This window comes from Oncorhynchus mykiss, unplaced genomic scaffold, assembly GCF_057628025.1.
Source record: "Oncorhynchus mykiss isolate SJ-2025 unplaced genomic scaffold, ASM5762802v1 scaffold103, whole genome shotgun sequence".
In the NCBI taxonomy this organism is placed as follows: domain Eukaryota; kingdom Metazoa; phylum Chordata; class Actinopteri; order Salmoniformes; family Salmonidae; genus Oncorhynchus; species Oncorhynchus mykiss.
The window spans coordinates 2,055,001-2,073,604 of NW_028322102.1; the positions used below are offsets into that span (position 1 = coordinate 2,055,001).

General features: G+C 45.1%; 1 protein-coding gene across 1 annotated transcript in view; it reads left to right on the plus strand.

Annotated features, from left to right (window-relative positions):
* Positions 1–18,604, plus strand: part of LOC110517068 (disintegrin and metalloproteinase domain-containing protein 12) — a 234,598-nt gene that overhangs the window by 148,750 nt on the left and 67,244 nt on the right. The window contains exons 8-11 of the mRNA XM_090228882.1: positions 1,081–1,152; positions 1,916–2,085; positions 6,274–6,358; positions 14,131–14,279. Of these exons, the coding sequence (XP_090085008.1) occupies positions 1,081–1,152; positions 1,916–2,085; positions 6,274–6,358; positions 14,131–14,279 (476 nt within the window). The remainder of the gene's footprint in view (positions 1–1,080; positions 1,153–1,915; positions 2,086–6,273; positions 6,359–14,130; positions 14,280–18,604) is intronic.

The window sequence follows — 18,604 nt, forward strand, 5'->3', positions numbered from 1 at the left end:
TGACAGAGCCTGTCTTCTCTTGTCTTCTCTTGTCTTCTCTTGTCTCGGACAGTTAATGAAGGTCAGTGTGACAGAGCCTGTCTTCTCTTGTCTTCTCTTGTCTTCTCTTGTCTCGGACAGTTAATGAAGGTCAGTGTGACAGAGCCTGTCTTCTCTTGTCTTCTCTTGTCTTCTCTTGTCTCGGACAGTTAATGAAGGTCAGTGTGACAGAGCCTGTCTTCTCTTGTCTTCTCTTGTCTTCTCTTGTCTCTGACAGTTAATGAAGGTCAGTGTGACAGAGCCTGTCTTCTCTTGTCTTCTCTTGTCTTCTCTTGTCTCTGACAGTTAATGAAGGTCAGTGTGACAGAGCCTGTCTTCTCTTGTCTTCTCTTGTCTTCTCTTGTCTCGGACAGTTAATGAAGGTCAGTGTGACAGAGCCTGTCTTCTCTTGTCTTCTCTTGTCTTCTCTTGTCTCTGACAGTTAATGAAGGTCAGTGTGACAGAGCCTGTCTTCTCTTGTCTTCTCTTGTCTTCTCTTGTCTCTGACAGTTAATGAAGGTCAGTGTGACAGAGCCTGTCTTCTCTTGTCTTCTCTTGTCTCTGACAGTTAATGAAGGTCAGTGTGACAGAGCCCCAGTAGTTGTCCAGTTAACTCATTTTAGTTGATGTGTTGGACTGTGATGAGTGGAAGTTATTGAGGACAGACTGAGAGAGTAGGGATTGGCTGTCACAGTATCATGATGCCTTCGGCAGGTATATCAGTGATCAGGTTTGATGTAATGCAGCCCAGTATACTCACTTCCTATGACAACTTCCTCTTCCTCTTATTCCTCTTCTTTTCCTTTTTTTAAATTTTATTTTTTAATATTTGTTTCTCCTCCTCCTCCTGCGCCTCCTCCTCCTCCTGCGCCTCCTCCTCCTCCTCTTTCTCTTTCCCTTCTCTCCCTCCACCTGTTTCTCCTCCCTCCCTCCCTCCTCCCTTTTCTTATTCCTCCTCCTCCTCCTCCTACTTCCACCTCCTCCTACTACTTCCTCCTCCCCCCTCCTTCTGCCCCCCCCCCCTCATCTCCTCCTGCCCCTCACCTCCTCCCTCCTCCTCAGTTCCAGAAACAAGGGAAGGATGTGGAGAAGGTCAAACAGAGGCTGGCTGAGATCGCCAATTACGTGGACAAGGTAACGACCAAATCAATATCCATCCTGCGTCCCAAATTATACCCTGTGCACTACTTATGACCGGGACCCATAGGGATGAGGGAGTCGTTTGGGATGCAGGCCCAGTCAGATATGAGCTGAGGCCAGATGAAACATGATTCCATCAAATGGGTCTCTCTCAGCCTGTTGTGAATGAACCGACCTGAGAGTACGGGACGATTGAATTATGAACGGATGATTGATTCCAGAAGTCCACTGAGAGCTGGTGTGGAGTTGACATCAATATGGAACGTAATATGATATAGATGAGGGTTGGAATACGATCAAGCGTTTATCATCACTGTTGTAAAGTCAAAGACAGATCTTATTAAAAGCTTGTTACGGTTTGAAGGTTTTTAAATGAGGAATTTAGAAGGTTTGCTGGGGTACATTCCAGTCTTTCATAGCACTAGGACATCTCTTCCTCTCTCCTTCTTGATTTCCCTCTCTGTCTCTCTCTCTCCCTCCCCCATCCCTCACTCCCCCTCTGTCTCTCTCTCTCTCCCTCTCTCTCTCCCTCTCTCTTTCACTCCTCTCTTCTCTCTCTCTCTCTCTCTCTCTCCCTCCCTCTTCCCTCACTCCCCCTCTCCCTCACTCCCCCTCTCTTTCCCTCATCCCCTCCCTCCCTCCATCATCCATCCCTCCCCCATCCACCCCATCCCTCCCTCCCCCTCTCTTTCCCTCATCCACTCTCTCCCTCCCCCATCCACCCCCCTCTCTCCCTCCCCCTCTCCCACCCCCTCAGTTCTACCGTGCCCTGAACATCCGTGTAGCTCTGGTGGGGTTGGAGGTGTGGAGCGACCAGGACAGGTGTCCAATCAGCCAGGACCCCTTCACCACCCTGCATGAGTTCCTGGACTGGAGGAAACTCAAACTGCTGCCCAACAGGCCCCACGATAATGCACAGCTAGTCAGGTAACTACTACTATACTAATACATCTGTACTACTGCTATACTAAAACTATTATACAAATATACTACTACAATACCACTACTATTATATTCCTATACTACTACTACACTACTAATATACCAATACATCTGTACTACTGCTATACTACTGCTATTATACTACTACACTACTACTATTATACTACTACACTACTACTATTATACTACTACACTACTAATATACCAATACATCTGTACTACTACTATACTACTACTATTATACCACTACACTACTACTATTATGCTACCATTATACTACTATACTACTACTATACTAATACATCTGTACTACTGCTGTACTACTACTGTACTGCTACACTGCTACTATACTACTACTATACTACTACTATACTACTACACTACTACTACACTACTACTATACCACTACTATGAGACTACTATACTACTACTATACTACTATTACACTGCCACTACACTACTACTATACTACTACCATTATACTACCATTAGACTACTATACTACTATTACACTACTACTATACTACTACACTACTACTACACTACTACACTACTACTATACCACTATTACACTACCATTAGACTACTATACTACTATTACACTACTACTATACTACTACACTACTACTACACTACTACTATACCACTACTATGAGACTACTATACTACTACTATACTACTATTACACTACTACTATACTACTACTATACTACTATTACACTACTACTATACCACTACTATTACACTACCATTAGACTACTATACTACTATTACACTACTACTATACTACTACACTACTACTACACTACTACTACACTACTACTATACCACTACTATGAGACTACTATACTACTACTATACTACTATTACACTACAGCAGTAGTGTAATAGTAGTATAGTAGTAGTATAGTAGTCTCATAGTAGTGGTATAGTAGTAGTGTAGTAGTGTAGTAGTAGTGTAGTAGTATAGTAGTAGTGTAATAGTAGTATAGTAGTCTAATGGTAGTGTAATGGTAGTATAGTAGTAGTATAGTAGTATAGTAGTAGTGTAATAGTAGTATAGTAGTAGTATAGTAGTCTCATAGTAGTGGTATAGTAGTAGTGTAGTAGTGTAGTAGTAGTGTAGTAGTATAGTAGTAGTGTAATAGTAGTATAGTAGTCTAATGGTAGTGTAATAGTAGTATAGTGGTGTTCTAGTGTTGTTCTAGTTCTGTTCTACTGGTGTTCTAGTGTTGTTCTAGTTATGTTCTACTGGTGTTCTACTGTTGTTCTAGTGTTGTTCCAGTGCTGTTCTACTGGCGTTCTAGTGGTGTTCTATTGGTGTTCAAGTTTTGTTCTACTGGTGTTCTACTGTTGTTCTAGTTCTGTTCTACTGGTGTTCTAGTGTTGTTCTAGTTCTGTTCTACTGGTGTTCTAGTGTGGTTCTACTGGTGTTCTGCTGGTGTTCTCGTGTTGTTCTAGTGTTGTTCTAATGGTGTTCTACTGGTGTTCTACAGTTGTTCTAGTGTTCTACTGGTTTTCTACTGTTGTTTTAGTTCTGTTCTACTGGTGTTCTAGTGTTGTTCTACTGGTGTTCTAGTGTTGTTCTAGTTCTGTTCTACTGGTGTTCTAGTGTTGTTTTACTGGTGTTCTGCTGGTGTTCTCGTGTTGTTCTAGTGTTGTTCTAATGGTGTTCTACTGGTGTTCTACAGTTGTTCTAGTGTTCTACTGGTGTTTTAGTGTTGTTCTACTGGTGTTCTACTGGTGTACTCGTGTTGTTCTAGTGTTGTTCTATTGGTGTTCTACTGGTGTTCTACTGTTGTTCTAGTGTTCTACTGGTGTTCTAGTGGTGTTCTAGTGTTGTTCTAGTGCTGTTCTACTGGTGTTCTAGTGGGGTTCTAGTGTTGTTCTAGTGCTGTTCTACTGGTGTTCTACTGGTGTTCTAGTGTTGTTCTAGTTCTGTTCTGCTAGTGTTCTAGTGTTGTTCTAGTTTTGCTCTACTGGTGTTCTACTGGTGTTCTAGTGTTGTTCTAGTTCTGTTCTGCTAGTGTTCTAGTGTTGTTCTAGTTTTGTTCTACTGGTGTTCTAGTGTTGTTCTACTGGTGTTCTAGTGTTGTTCTAGTGTTGATCTAGTGTTGTTCTAGTGTTGTTCTAGTGGTGTTCTGTGGTGTTCTACTGGTGTTCTACTGTTGTTCTACTGTTGTTCTACTGTTGTTCTAGTGTTGTTCCAGTGCTGTTCTACTGGTGTTCTAGTGGTGTTCTATTGGTGTTCAAGTGTTGTTCTAGTGTTGTTCTAGTGTTGTTCTACTGGTGTTCTACTGGCATTCTAGTGTTGTTCTACTGGCGTTCTAGTGTTGTTCTACTGGTGTTCTAGTGGTGTTCTAGTGTTGTTCTAGCGTTGTTCTACTGGTGTTCTAGTGCTGTTCTACTGTTGTTCTACTGTAGTTCTACCGGTGTTCTACTGGTGTTCCAGTGTTGTTCTACTGTTGTTCTAGTGTTGTTCTAGTGTTGTTCCACTGGTGTTCTAGTGGTGTTCTAGTGTTGTTCTAGTGCTGTTCCACTGGTGTTCTAGTGTTGTTCTAGTGGTTTTCTACTGTTGTCCTACTGGTATTCTAGGGTTGTTCTAGTGTTGTTCTTCTGGTGTTCTAGTGTTGTTCTACTGGTGTTCTAGTGTTGTTCTACTGTAGTTCTACTGGTGTTCTACTGTTGTTCCAGTGGTGTTCTAGTGTTGTTCTAGTGTTGTTCTGCTGGTGTTCTAGTGGTGTTCTAGTGTTGTTCTAGTGCTGTTCCACTGGTGTTCTAGTGTTGTTCTACTGGTGTTCTACTGTTGTTCTACTTCTGTTCTAGTGTTGTTCTAATGTTGTTCTATTGATGATCTATTGGTGTTCTAATGATGTTCAATTGGTGTTCTAGTGGTGTTCTAGTGCTATTCTACTGGTCTTCTAGTGTTGTTCTAGTGGTGTTCTAGTGGTGTTCTAGTGTTGTTCTAGTGTTGTTCTACTGTTGTTCTAGTGTTGTTCTAGTGTTGTTCTAGTTTTATTCTAGTGTTGTTCTACTGGTCTTCTAGTGTTGTTCTACTGTTTGTCTCCACAGCGGGGTGTTCTACTGGTGTTGTTCTACTGTTTGTCTCCACAGCAAGGTGTTCTACTGGTGTTGTTTGTCTCCACAGCAGGGTGTTCTACTGGTGTTGTTTGCCTCCAGAGCAGGGTGTTCTACTGGTGTTCTACTGGTGTTTGTCTCCACAGCAGGGTGTTCTACTGGTGTTGTTTGTCTCCACAGCAGGGTGTTCTACTGGTGTTGTTTGTCTCCACAGCAGGGTGTTCTACTGGTGTTGTTTGTCTCCACAGTGGGGTGTTCTACTGGTGTTCTACTGTTGTTGTTTGTCTCCACAGCGGGGTGTTCTACTGGTGTTGTTTGTCTCCACAGTGGGGTGTTCTACTGGTGTTCTACTGGTGTTATTTGTCTCCACAGCAGGGTGTTCTACTGGTGTTGTTTGTCTCCACAGCGGGGTGTTCTACTGGTGTTGTTTGTCTTCACAGTGGGGTGTTCTACTGGTGTTGTTGGTCTCCACAGCAGGGTGGTCTACTGGTGTTCTACTGGTGTTGGTTGTCTCCACAGTGGGGTGTTCTACTGGTGTTCTACTGTTGTTGTTTGTCTTCACAGTGGGGTGTTCTACTGGTGTTCTACTGGTGTTGTTTGTCTCCACAGCAGGGTGTTTTACTGGTGTTGTTTGTCTCCACAGCAGGGTGGTCTACTGGTGTTCTACTGGTGTTGTTTGTCTCCACAGTGGGGTGTTCTACTGGTGTTCTACTGGTGTTGTTTGTCTCCACAGCAGGGTGTTCTACTGGTGTTGTTTGTCTCCACAGCGGGGTGTTCTACTGGTGTTGTTTGTCTCCACAGCGGGGTGTTCTACTGGTGTTGTTTGTCTCCACAGCGGGGTGGTCTACTGGTGTTGTTTGTCTCCACAGCAGGGTGTTCTACTGGTGTTGTTTGTCTCCACAGCGGGGTGTTCTACTGGTGTTGTTTGTCTCCACAGCGGGGTGTTCTACTGGTGTTGTTTGTCTCCACAGTGGGGTGTTCTACTGGTGTTCTACTGGTGTTGTTTGTCTCCACAGCAGGGTGTTCTACTGGTGTTGTTTGTCTCCACAGCGGGGTGGTCTACTGGTGTTCTACTGGTGTTGTTTGTCTCCACAGTGGGGTGTTCTTCCAGGGTACCACCATCGGCATGGCACCCATCATGAGCATGTGTACAGCAGAGCAGTCTGGGGGCATCGTCATGGTGAGAGGCTCGGTTCCTTTTCTGACTGACTGACTCAGCTGTTTTACAAAGTGTGTGTATGTATATGGGTGTGTGTGTGTGTGTGTGTGTGTGTGTGTGTGTGTGTGTGTGTGTGTGTGTGTGTGTGTGTGTGTGTGTGTGTGTGTGTGTGTGCGTGTGTGTGTGTGCTTGTGTGTGTGTGTGTTTGTGTGCTTGTGTGTGTGTGTGTGTGTGTGTGTGTGTGTGTGTGCTTGTGTGTCAAGAAAGACAGTGTCTGAGGGTATTGAACCCTTTATGTGAATGACCAGATCCACTTGACTGTTCTGTGCTCTTTGACACAGATAGTTTAACCTTTCTGATCTCCCCATCCCGGATCCGGGATCGTGAATACAGACTCAAGCTCATTACCATAACGCAACGTTAACTATTCATGAAAATCGCAAATGAAATGAAATAAATATGCTAGCTCTCAAGCTTAGCCTTTTGTTAACAACACTGTCATCTCAGATTTTCAAAATATGCTTCTCAACCATTGCAAAACAAGCATTTGTGTAACAGTATTGATGGCTAACGTAGCATTTAGCATTAGCATTCAGCTGGCAACATTTACACAAAAAAACAGAAAAGCATTCAAATAAAATCATTTACCTTTGAAGAACTTCAGATGTTTTCAATGAGGAGACTCTCAGATAGCAAATGTTCAGTTTTTCCTGAAAGATTATTTGTTTAGGACAAATCGCTCCGTTTTCTGCGTCACGTTTAGCTATGAAAAAACCCCTGTATCCAGGATTGTGTAAATCTATCAGCAAGCTCATTAGCATAACACAACGTTAACTATTCATGAAAATCGCAAATGAAATGAAATAAATATGCCATCTCTCAAGCTTAGCCTTTTGTAAACAACACTGTCATCTCAGATTTTCAAAATATGCTTCTCAACCATAGGAAAACAATAATTTGTGTAAAAGTAGCTAGCTAGCGTTGGCATTTAGCGTTAGCATTTAGCGTTAGCATTAGCGTTAGCATCCAGCACGCAACATTAACAAAAACATAAAAGCCTTCAAATAAAATAATTTACCTTTGAAGAACTTCTGATGTTTTCAATGAGGATACTCTCAGTTAGATAGCAGATGCTCAGTTTTTCCAAAAATATTCTTTGTGTATTAGAAATAGCTCCGTTTTATACATCACATTTGGCTACCAAAAAAAATCCGAAAATTCAGTCCTCAAAACACGAACTTTTTTCCAAATTAACTCCATAATATTGACTGAAAACACGGCAAACGTTGTTTAGAATCAATCATCAAGGTGTTTTTCACATATCTCTTCATTGATACATCGTTCTTGGACACATGGTTTCTCCCCTATATCAAATGGAAAAGTACTAGCAGCTGGCAATTGCGCACCGAATTCCACGCAGGACACCAGGCGGACACTTGGAAAATGTAGTCTCTTATGGTCAATCTTCCAATGATATGCCTACAAATACGTCACAATGCTGCTAAGACCTTGGGCGAACGACAGAAAGTGTAGGCTCATTCCTTGCGCAATCACAGCCATATAAGGAGACAATGGAAAACAGAGCTTCAGAAATTCTGCTAATTCCTGGTTGATGCATCATCTTGGTTTCGCCTGTAGAATGAGTTCTGGGGCACTTACAGACAAAATCTTTGCAGATTCTGAAACTTCAGAGTGTTTTCTTTCCAAAACTGTCAAGAATATGCATAGTCGAGCATCTTTTCGTGACTAAATATCGCGCTTAAAATGGGAACGTTTTTTATCCAAAAATGAAATAGCGCCCCTAGAGATCTAACAGGTTAACTATGTAGGAAACCCTGCTGAAACTCCCTCCCTCCTCTCCTCTCCTCTCCTCTCCTCTCCTCTCCTCTCCTCTCCTCTCCTCTCCTCTCCTCTCTCTTCTTCTCCACCTCCCTCGTTGTTGGATTCTTGGCTCCCTCCCTCCCTCCCTCTCTTCTTCTCCACCTCACTCGTTGTTGGGTTCTTGGCTCCCTCTCTCCCTCCCCCTCTTCTTCTTCACCTCCCTCGTTGTTGGGTTCTTGGCTCCCTCTCTCCCTCCCCCTCTTCTTCTCTACCTCCCTCGTTGTTGGGTTCTTGGCTCCCTCTTACATCAGGATAACACACTTTAATGAGCCTGTTCAACGCAGGCCACGTCAACTCCAGTGGTTATGTCATAGACACACCGTCTTGTCCTAATAAATCAGGAGAAGTATTGATCACGCGAGTCGAGACCTTTTCGTGTTTTAACGAGGCACAACAAACGTTGCAACGTCAAATCCAATGCTATTTGTCACTGACCGTGAAACGCTGTCAAGGCCTTTAACCAACGATACAGGTTGAAGAAAAATAAGGGTGAAGAAAATATTTACTAAATAAACTAAAGTGAAATAATTAAAAAGTAACAATAAAATAACAACAATGAGGCTATATACAGGGGGTACCGGTACAGAGTCAATGTGGAGGCTATATACAGGGGGTACCGGTACAGAGTCAATGTAGAGGCTATATACAGGGTATTACGGTACAGAGTCAATGTAGAGGCTATATACAGGGGGTACCGGTACAGAGTCAATGTGGAGGCTATATACAGGAGGTACCAGTACAGAGTCAATGTAGAGGCTATATACAGGGGGTACCGGTACAGAGTCAATGTGGAGGCTATATACAGGGGGTACCGGTACAGAGTCAATGTGGAGGCTATATACAGGGGATACCGGTACAGAGTCAATGTGGAGGCTATATACAGGGGGTACCGGTACAGAGTCAATGTGGAGGCTATATACAGGGGGTACCGGTACAGAGTCAATGTGGAGGCTATATACAGGGGGTACTGGTACAGAGTCAATGTGGAGACTATATACAGGGGGTACCGGTACAGAGTCAATGTGGAGGCTATATACAGGGTATTACGGTACAGAGTCAATGTGGAGGCTATATACAGGGTATTACAGTACAGAGTCAATGTGGAGGCTATATACAGGGGGTACCGGTACAGAGTCAATGTGGAGGCTATATACAGGGTATTACGTTACAGAGTCAATGTGGAGGCTATATACAGGGTATTACGGTACAGAGTCAATGTGGAGGCTATATACAGGGTATTACGGTACAGAGTCAATGTGGAGGCTATATACAGGGTATTACGGTACAGAGTCAATGTGGAGGCTATATACAGGGTATTACGGTACAGAGTCAATGTGTAGGCTATATACAGGGTATTACGGTACAGAGTCAATGTGGAGGTTATATACAGGGTATTACGGTACAGAGTCAATGTGGAGGCTATATACAGGGTATTACGGTACAGAGTCAATGTGGAGGCTATATACAGGGTATTACGGTACAGAGTCAATGTGGAGGCTATATACAGGGAGTACCGGTACAGAGTCAATGTGGAGGCTATATACAGGGGATACCGGTACAGAGTCAATGTGGAGGCTATATACAGGGGGTACCGGTACAGAGTCAATGTGGAGGCTATATACAGGGGGGTACCGGTACAGAGTCAATGTGGAGGCTATATACAGGGGGTAGCGGTACAGAGTCAATGTGGAGGCTATATACAGGGTATTACGGTACAGAGTCAATGTGGAGGCTATATACAGGGTATTACGGTACAGAGTCAATGTGGAGGCTATATACAGGGTATTACGGTACAGAGTCAATGTGGAGGCTATATACAGGGTATTACGGTACAGAGTCAATGTGGAGGCTATATACAGGGTATTACGGTACAGAGTCAATGTGGAGGCTATATACAGGGTATTACGGTACAGAGTCAATGTGGAGGCTATATACAGGGTATTACGGTACAGAGTCAATGTGGAGGCTATATACAGGGTATTACGGTACAGCGTCAATGTGGAGGCTATATACAGGGTATTACGGTACAGAGTCAATGTGGAGGCTATATACAGGGTATTACGGTACAGAGTCAATGTGGAGGCTATATACAGGGTATTACGGTACAGCGTCAATGTGGAGGCTATATACAGGGTATTACGGTACAGAGTCAATGTGGAGGCTATATACAGGGTATTACGGTACAGCGTCAATGTGGAGGCTATATACAGGGTATTACGGTACAGAGTCAATGTGGAGGCTATATACAGGGTATTACGGTACAGAGTCAATGTGGAGGCTATATACAGGGGGTACCGGTACAGAGTCAATGTGGAGGCTAAATACAGTGGGGCAAAAAAGTATTTAGTCAGCCACCAATTGTGCAAGTTCTCCCACTTAAAAAGATGAGAGAGGCCTGTAATTTTCATCATAGGTACACTTCAACCATGAGACAAAATTAGAAAAAAAATCCAGCAAATCACATTGTAGGATTTTTAAGAATTCATTTGCAAATTATGGTGGAAAATAAGTATTTGGTCGATAACAAAAGTTCATCTCAATACTTTGTTATATACCCTTTGTTGGCAATGACAGAGGTCAAACGTTTTCTGTAAGTCTTCACAAGGTTTTCACACACTGTTGCTGGTATTTTGGCCCATTCCTCCATGCAGATCTCCTATAGAGCAGTGATGTTTTGGGGCTGTTGCTGGGCAACACGGACTTTCAACTCCCTCCAAAGATTTTCTATGGGGTTGAGATCTGGAGACTGGCTAGGCCACTCCAGGACCTTGAAATGCTTCTTACGAAGCCACTCCAGGACCTTGAAATGCTTCTTACGAAGCCACTCCTTCGTTGCCCGGGCGGTGTGTTTGGGATCATTGTCATGCTGAAAGACCCAGCCACGTTTCATCTTCAATGCCCTTGCTGATGGAAGGAGGTTTACACTCAAAGTCTCACGATACGTGGCCCCATTCATTCTTTCCTTTACACGGATCAGTCGTCCTAGTCCCTTTGCAGAAAAACAGCCCCAAAGCATGATGTTTCCACCCTCATGCTTCACAGTAGGTATGGTGTTCTTTGGATGCAACTCAGCATTCTTTGTCCTCCAAACACGACGACTTGAGTTTTTACCAAAAAGTTATATTTTGGTTTCATCTGACCATATGACATTCTCCCAATCTTCTTCTGGATCATCCAAATGCTCTTTAGCAAACTTCAGACGGGCCTGGACATGTACTGGCTTAAGCAGGGGGACACGTCTGGCACTGCAGGATTTGAGTCCCTGGCAGCATAGTGTGTTACTGATGGTAGGCTTTGTTACTTTGGTCCCAGCTCTCTGCAAGTCATTCACTAGGTCCCCCCTTGTGGTTCTGGGATTTTTGCTCACCGTTCTTGTGATCATTTTGACCCCACGGGGTGAGATCTTGCGTGGAGCCCCAGATCAAGGGAGATTATCAGTGGTCTTGTATGTCTTCCATTTCCTAACAATTGCTCCCACAGTTGATTTCTTCAAACCAAGCTGCTTACCTATTGCAGATGCATTCTTCCCAGCCTGGTGCAGGTCTACAATTTTGTTTCTGGTGTCCTTTGACAGCTCTTTGGTCTTGACCATAGTGAAGTTTGGAGTGTGACTGTTTGAGGTTGTGGACAGGTGTCTTTTATACTGATAACAAGTTCAAACAGGTGCCATTAATACAGGTAATGAGTGGAGGACAGAGGAGCCTCTTAAAGAAGAAGTTACAGGTCTGTGAGAGCCAGAAATCTTGCTTGTTTGTAGGTGACCAAATACTTATTTTCCACCATAATTTGCAAATAAATTCATTAAAAATCCTACAATGTGATTTTCCAGAATTTTTGGCTCTGAATTACAGCTGGAATCCTATTGGCTCCATATTACAGATGGAATCCTATTGGCTCTGAATTACAGCTGGAATCCTATTGGTTCTGTATTACAGCTGGAATCCTATTGGTTCTGTATTACAGCTGGAATCCTATTGGCTCCATATTACAGCTGGAATCCTATTGGCTCTGAATTACAGCTGGAATCCTATTGGCTCTGAATTACAGCTGGAATCCTATTGGCTCCATATTACAGCTGGAATCCTATTGGCTCTATATTACAGCTGGAATCCTATTTGCTCTGAATTACAGCTGGAATCCTATTGGTTCTGAATTACAGTTGGAATCCTATTGGCTCTATATTACAGCTGGAATCCTATTGGCTCTGAATTACAGCTGGAATCCTATTGGTTCTGAATTACAGCTGGAATCCTATTGGCTCTATATTACAGCTGGAATCCTATTGGCTCTATATTACAGCTGGAATCCTATTGACTCTGAATTACAGCTGGAATCCTATTGGCTCTGTATTACAGCTGGAATCCTATTGGCTCTGAATTACAGCTGGAATCCTATTGGCTCTGTATTACAGCTGGAATCCTATTGGTTCTGTATTACAGCTGGAATCCTATTGGCTCTGAATTACAGCTGGAATCCTATTGGTTCTGTATTACAGCTGGATCCTAGTGTGTTGCAGAGCTAGTGCCCTGCGACAGCAGCATGTGGCAGCGTCCAGTCTGCTGTTTCTTTCTATCCCCTGTGTTCTGTTGTGGACCACAGAGTGGAGGAGGATAAATAACCTGGAAAAGCATCTGCTACACCCAACTAGATTGTTCATTACCTCTTAAAGTAATTAAGTCTTGCTTGAAAGATTTTCTGCCCTTTTATATGTGCCAATCTCAAATTATAATACGAAAACAATTAAGGTAAAAACATACATTTGCCTCAGTAAATTTTCGCTCGACAGAATTTGATTACGCAAGCCTATTTTGAGATTAATTTGAATTAAATTGAATTATATATATTTTTACGTTACATTTAGGCCTAAAAAACACACTCTTTATCATATCCCTGTTTGTGCTGGAATGGAGATTTTGTTTGGTTGTTGATTACTTGGTTGGTTGGTGATTGTTTGGTTGGTTGGTTGGTTGATTGGTTGATTGTTTGGTGATTGTTTGGTTGGTTGGTTGGTTGATTGGTTGATTGGTTGGTGATTGTTTGGTTGCTTGGTTGGTTGGTGATTGTTTGGTTGGTTGGTTGGTTGATTGGTTGATTGGTTGATTGTTTGGTGATTGTTTGGTTGGTTGGTTGGTTGGTTGGTGATTGTTTGGTTGGTTGGTTGGTTGATTGGTTGATTGGTTGATTGTTTGGTGATTGTTTGGTTGGTTGGTTGGTTGATTGGTTGATTGCTTGGTGATTGTTTGGTTGCTTGGTTGGTTGGTGATTGGTTGGTTGGTTGGTTGGTTGATTGGTTGATTGGTTGATTGTTTGGTGATTGTTTGGTTGGTTGGTTGGTTGGTGATTGTTTGGTTGGTTGGTTGGTTGATTGGTTGATTGGTTGATTGTTTGGTGATTGTTTGGTTGGTTGGTTGGTTGATTGGTTGATTGCTTGGTGATTGTTTGGTTGCTTGGTTGGTTGGTGATTGGTTGGTTGGTTGGTTGGTTGATTGGTTGATTGGTTGATTGTTTGGTGATTGTTTGGTTGGTTGGTTGGTTGATTGGTTGATTGGCTGGCTGGCTGGCTGGCTGGCTGGCTGGCTGGCTGGTTGATTGGTTGGTTGGTTGGTTGGTTTGTTGGTTGTTGGTTGGTTGGTTTGTTGGTTGGTTGGTTGGTTGGTTGGTTGGTTGTTGGTTGGTTGATTGATTGGTTGATTGGTTGGTTCATTGGGTAGTTGGTTGTTGATTGATTGATTGGTTGGTTGTTGATTGATTGATTGGTTGATTGATTGATTGTTGGTTGGTTGATTGATTGATTGGTTGGTTGTTGATTGATTAATTGATTGTTGGTTGGTTGTTGATTGATTGATTGGTTGGTTGTTGATTGATTGGTTGGTTGTTGATTGGTTGGTTGGTTGATTGTTCTTGTTTTTCAGGATCATTCGGACAACCCCCTGGGAGCAGCGGTTACTCTGGCCCACGAACTCGGGCACAACTTTGGAATGAACCATGACACCCCAGAGCGGGGGTGTGGCTGCAGGGTGACAGTGGACCGAGGAGGCTGCATCATGACCCCCTCTACAGGGTGAGTTGGAACAGTCCAATATGACCCCCCTCCACAGGGTAAGTTGGAACAGTCCAATATGCCCCCCCCCCCCCCCCTACAGGGTAAGTTGGAACAGTCCAATATGCCCCCCCCTCCTCTACAGGGTAAGTTGGAACAGTCCAATATGGCCCCCCCTCATCAGAAACAGTCCATTCAGTGTCTATTTGCCTGTCACTACAGTTGTCAGAGTAGTCACAGTTGGTGACAACGATTAAATGACAATAGGACAGATTGCAGACTCCAGTAGGACAGATTGCGTCCTTTCTGTGTTCACTGTGATCTGAACACCATGGACAGATTGTACTCTTCTAACTCTGTTGAAAAACCCAGAGAGAAAAGATTCTGATACCTGGGTTACCAGGTATACCAGCAGATACAGCGCTATTTATGTACCCAAAGACCCTGCGTCACTCCTGATCCTCTTTCTACACTGTGAAGTCGACAGCTACCTCACAGATAGGGCTGTCACCAAGTCCCAACGATGCCAGCCTATCGTTACTGTGGCGGTCTGGTTGTCTGGAGTCCACAGGATTTTATTTAACTAGGCAAGTCAGTTAAGAAGAAATTCTCATTTACAATGACGGCCTACCCCCCCAACTCATATTAGGGGCGGCAGGGTAGCCTAGTGGTTAGAGCGTTGGACTAGTAACCGGAAGGTTGCAAGTTCAAACCCCCGAGCTGACAAGGTACTCTGTCGTTCTGCCCCTGAACAGGCACTAGGCCGTCATTGAAAATAAGAATTTGTTCTTAACTGACTTGCCTGGTTACACACACACATATCCCGGATGACACTGGGCCAATTGTACGCCGCCCTATGGGACTCCCAATCACGGCCAGGCTACGGCCTGGAATCGAACCAGGGAGATGCAGTGCCGTAGAGCGCCGCGCCACTCGGAAGCCCACAACTGCCTGTCCTCTACTAAAGACACAATCCCCTCCTCCGCTATCACATTTCAGCCAGATCTCTGGCAAGCCTCGTCTGCTGGAACCATGCTGTGGTGCTCTAGCAGAGAGAGTGGAGGGTGGGGAGGGAGAGTGGAGTAACCCTCAGCCTCGTCTGCTGGAACCATGCTGGAACCATGCTCTAGCAGAGAGAGTGGAGGGTAGTAACCGTAACCCTAACCCTCTGGCCAGCCTCGTCTGCTGGAACCATGCTGTGGTGCTCTAGCAGAGAGAGTGGAGGGTAGCAACCCTAACCCTAACCCTCTGGCCAGCCTCGTCCGCTGGAACCGTGCTCTAGCAGAGAGAGTGGAGGGTAGTGGGAAGCCTGGCATGGTAGTTCTTATTCTATGCCAGTCTATTGTCAGTGTGGTGATCTCTTAGAAGACAGGGTAGCTCGGCATAGCAGTCAGTGATCTAGCTCGGCTCTGTAATGAGAGAACATGCTCTGTTCCGGTCACAGCAGCAGGGCTCTCAGAGTCAGAACAGGACAGTTTAGACCAGGGTGGTTCAGAGTCTGGACAGGACAGTTTAGACCAGGGTGATTCAGAGTCTGGACAGGACAGTTTAGACCAGGGTGGTACAGAGTCTGGAGAGGACAGTTTAAACCAGGGTGGTTCAGAGTCTGGAAAGGACAGTTTAGACCAGGGTGGTTCAGAGTCTGGAGAGGACAGTTTCGACCAGTGTGGTTCAGTCTGGAGAGGACAGTTTAGACCAGGGTGGTTCAGAGTCTGGAGAGGACAGTTTAGACCAGGGTGGTTCAGAGTCTGGAGAGGACAGTTTCGACCAGTGCGGTTAAGAGTCTGGAGAGGACAGTTTAGACCAGAGTGGTTCAGTCTGGAGAGGACAGTTTCAACTAGTGTGGTTCGGGGGTCTGGAGAGGACAGTTTAGACCAGGGTGGTTCAGAGTCTGGAGAGGACAGTTTCAACTAGTGTGGTTCGGGGGTCTGGAGAGGACAGTTTACACCAGGGTGGTTCAGAGTCTGGAGAGGACAGTTTACACCAGGGTGGTTCAGAGTCTGGAGAGGACAGTTTAGACCAGGGTGGTTCAGAGTCTGGAGAGGACAGTTTCGACCAGTGTGGTTCAGAGTCTGGAGAGGACAGTTTACACCAGGGTGGTTCAGAGTCTGGAGAGGACAGTTTACACCAGGGTGGTTCAGAGTCTGGAGAGGACAGTTTAGACCAGGGTGGTTCAGAGTCTGGAAAGGACAGTCTAGACCAGGGTGGTTCAGAGTCTGGACAGGACAGTTTAGACCAGGGTGGTTCAGAGTCTGGAGAGGACAGTTTACACCAGGGTGGTTCAGAGTCTGGAGAGGACAGTTTAGACCAGGGTGGTTCAGAGTCTGGAAAGGACAGTTTAGACCAGGGTGGTTCAGAGTCTGGAAAGGACAGTTTCGACCAGTGTGGTTCAGTCTGGAGAGGACAGTTTCGACCAGTCCGGTTAAGAGTCTGGAGAGGACAGTTTAGACCAGAGTGGTTCAGTCTGGAGAGGACAGTTTCAACTAGTGTGGTTCGGGGGTCTGGAGAGGACAGTTTAGACCAGGGTGGTTCAGAGTCTGGAGAGGACAGTTTCGACCAGGGTGGTTCAGAGTCTGGAGAGGACAGTTTCGACCAGGGTGGTTCAGAGTCTGGAGAGGACAGTTTCAACTAGTGTGGTTCGGGGGTCTGGAGAGGACAGTTTAGACCAGGGTGGTTCAGAGTCTGGAGAGGACAGTTTCGACCAGTGTGGTTCAGAGTCTGGAGAGGACCGTTTAGACCAGTGTATCTCAGAGTCTGGAGAGGACAGTTTAGACCAGGGTGGTTCAGAGTCTGGAGAGGACAGTTTAGACCAGGGTGGTTCAGAGTCTGGAGAGGACAGTTTAGACCAGGGTGGTTCAGAGTCTGGAAAGGACAGTCTAGACCAGGGTGGTTCAGAGTCTGGACAGGACAGTTTAGACCAGGGTGGTTCAGAGTCTGGAGAGGACAGTTTAGACTAGTGTGGTTTGGGGGTCTGGAGAGGACAGTTTCGACCAGTGTGGTTCAGAGTCTGGAGAGGACAGTTTACACCAGTGTGGTTCAGTCTGGAGAGGACATTTTAGACCAGGGTGGTTCAGTCTGGAGAGGACATTTTAGACCAGGGTGGTTCAGTCTGGAGAGGACATTTTAGACCAGGGTGGTTCAGAGTCTAGAGAAGCTTTAACTATGGAGGGGTCAGGACAGTTTAAACCAGGGTGATTCAAACTCTGGAGAGGTTTTATCTCTGGAGGGGACAGGACAGGACAGTTTAGACAAGGGTGGTTCAGAATCTAGAGAGGACAGACCAGGGTGGTTCAGAGTCTAGAGAGGACAGACCAGGGTGGTTCAGAGTCAGACCAGCCTGTAATAGGATAGAACAGGAAAGAACGGGATAGAACAGGATAGAACAGAATAGAACAGGATAGAACAGGATAGAACAGGATAAAACAGAATAGAACAGGATAGAACCAGGACGGAACAGAATAGAACAGGATAGAACCAGGACGGAACAGAATAGAACAGAATAGAACAGGATAGAACAGGATAGAACAGGACAGAACAGAATAGAACAGAACAGAACAGAACAGGATCGATCCAGGATAGGACAGGACAGGATGGAAACCAGCCCAAGTTCAGGGGTCAAGGGGTCCAGAATTGACTCTCTGTTTGAGGTGGTGGTGACTACAGTCAGTCCCAGACTCCCTCAGGAGGAGCACTTGGAAACAGTCTTTAACACAGTCTGGAGTGTGTTCCGCCTGCGGTCAACCCCAGACAACCACAGATGTACCCGTTAGTACCCAGTGACTGCTGCTCGAACCACTTTACTAGGCCTCCGGGACCACAGCTGGTAGATGCCATTCAATTAAAGTGTATGTCTCTCGCTCTCTCTGTCTCACTCTCTGTCTCGCTCTCTGTCTCTCTCTCTCTCTGTCTCACTCTCTCTCTCTCTCTCTCTCTCTCCTCTCCCTCCTCTCCCTCCTTCTCTCTCTCTCTCTCTCTCTCTCTCTCTCTCTCTCTCCTCTCCCTCCTCTCTCTCCTTTTCTCTCTCTCTCTCCCTTTCTCTCTCTCCCTCTCTCCCTCTCTCTCTCTCTCTGTCTCTCTCTGTCTCTCTCTCTCTCTCCCTCTTTCTCTCTCTCTGTCTGTCTGTCTCTCTCCCTCTCTCTCTCTCTCTCTCTCTCTGTCGCTCTCTCCCTCTTTCTCTCTCTCTGTCTCTCTGTCTCTCTCCCTCTCTCTCTCTCTCTGTCTCTCTCTCTCTCTGTCTCACTCTCTCTCTCTCTCTCTCTCTTGCTCTCTCTCCATTCCTATGTGCAGTCATTATTCTCCCATTCTAGTACACTAGATCTGAGCAGAATAGACCAATTCTCCCTGCG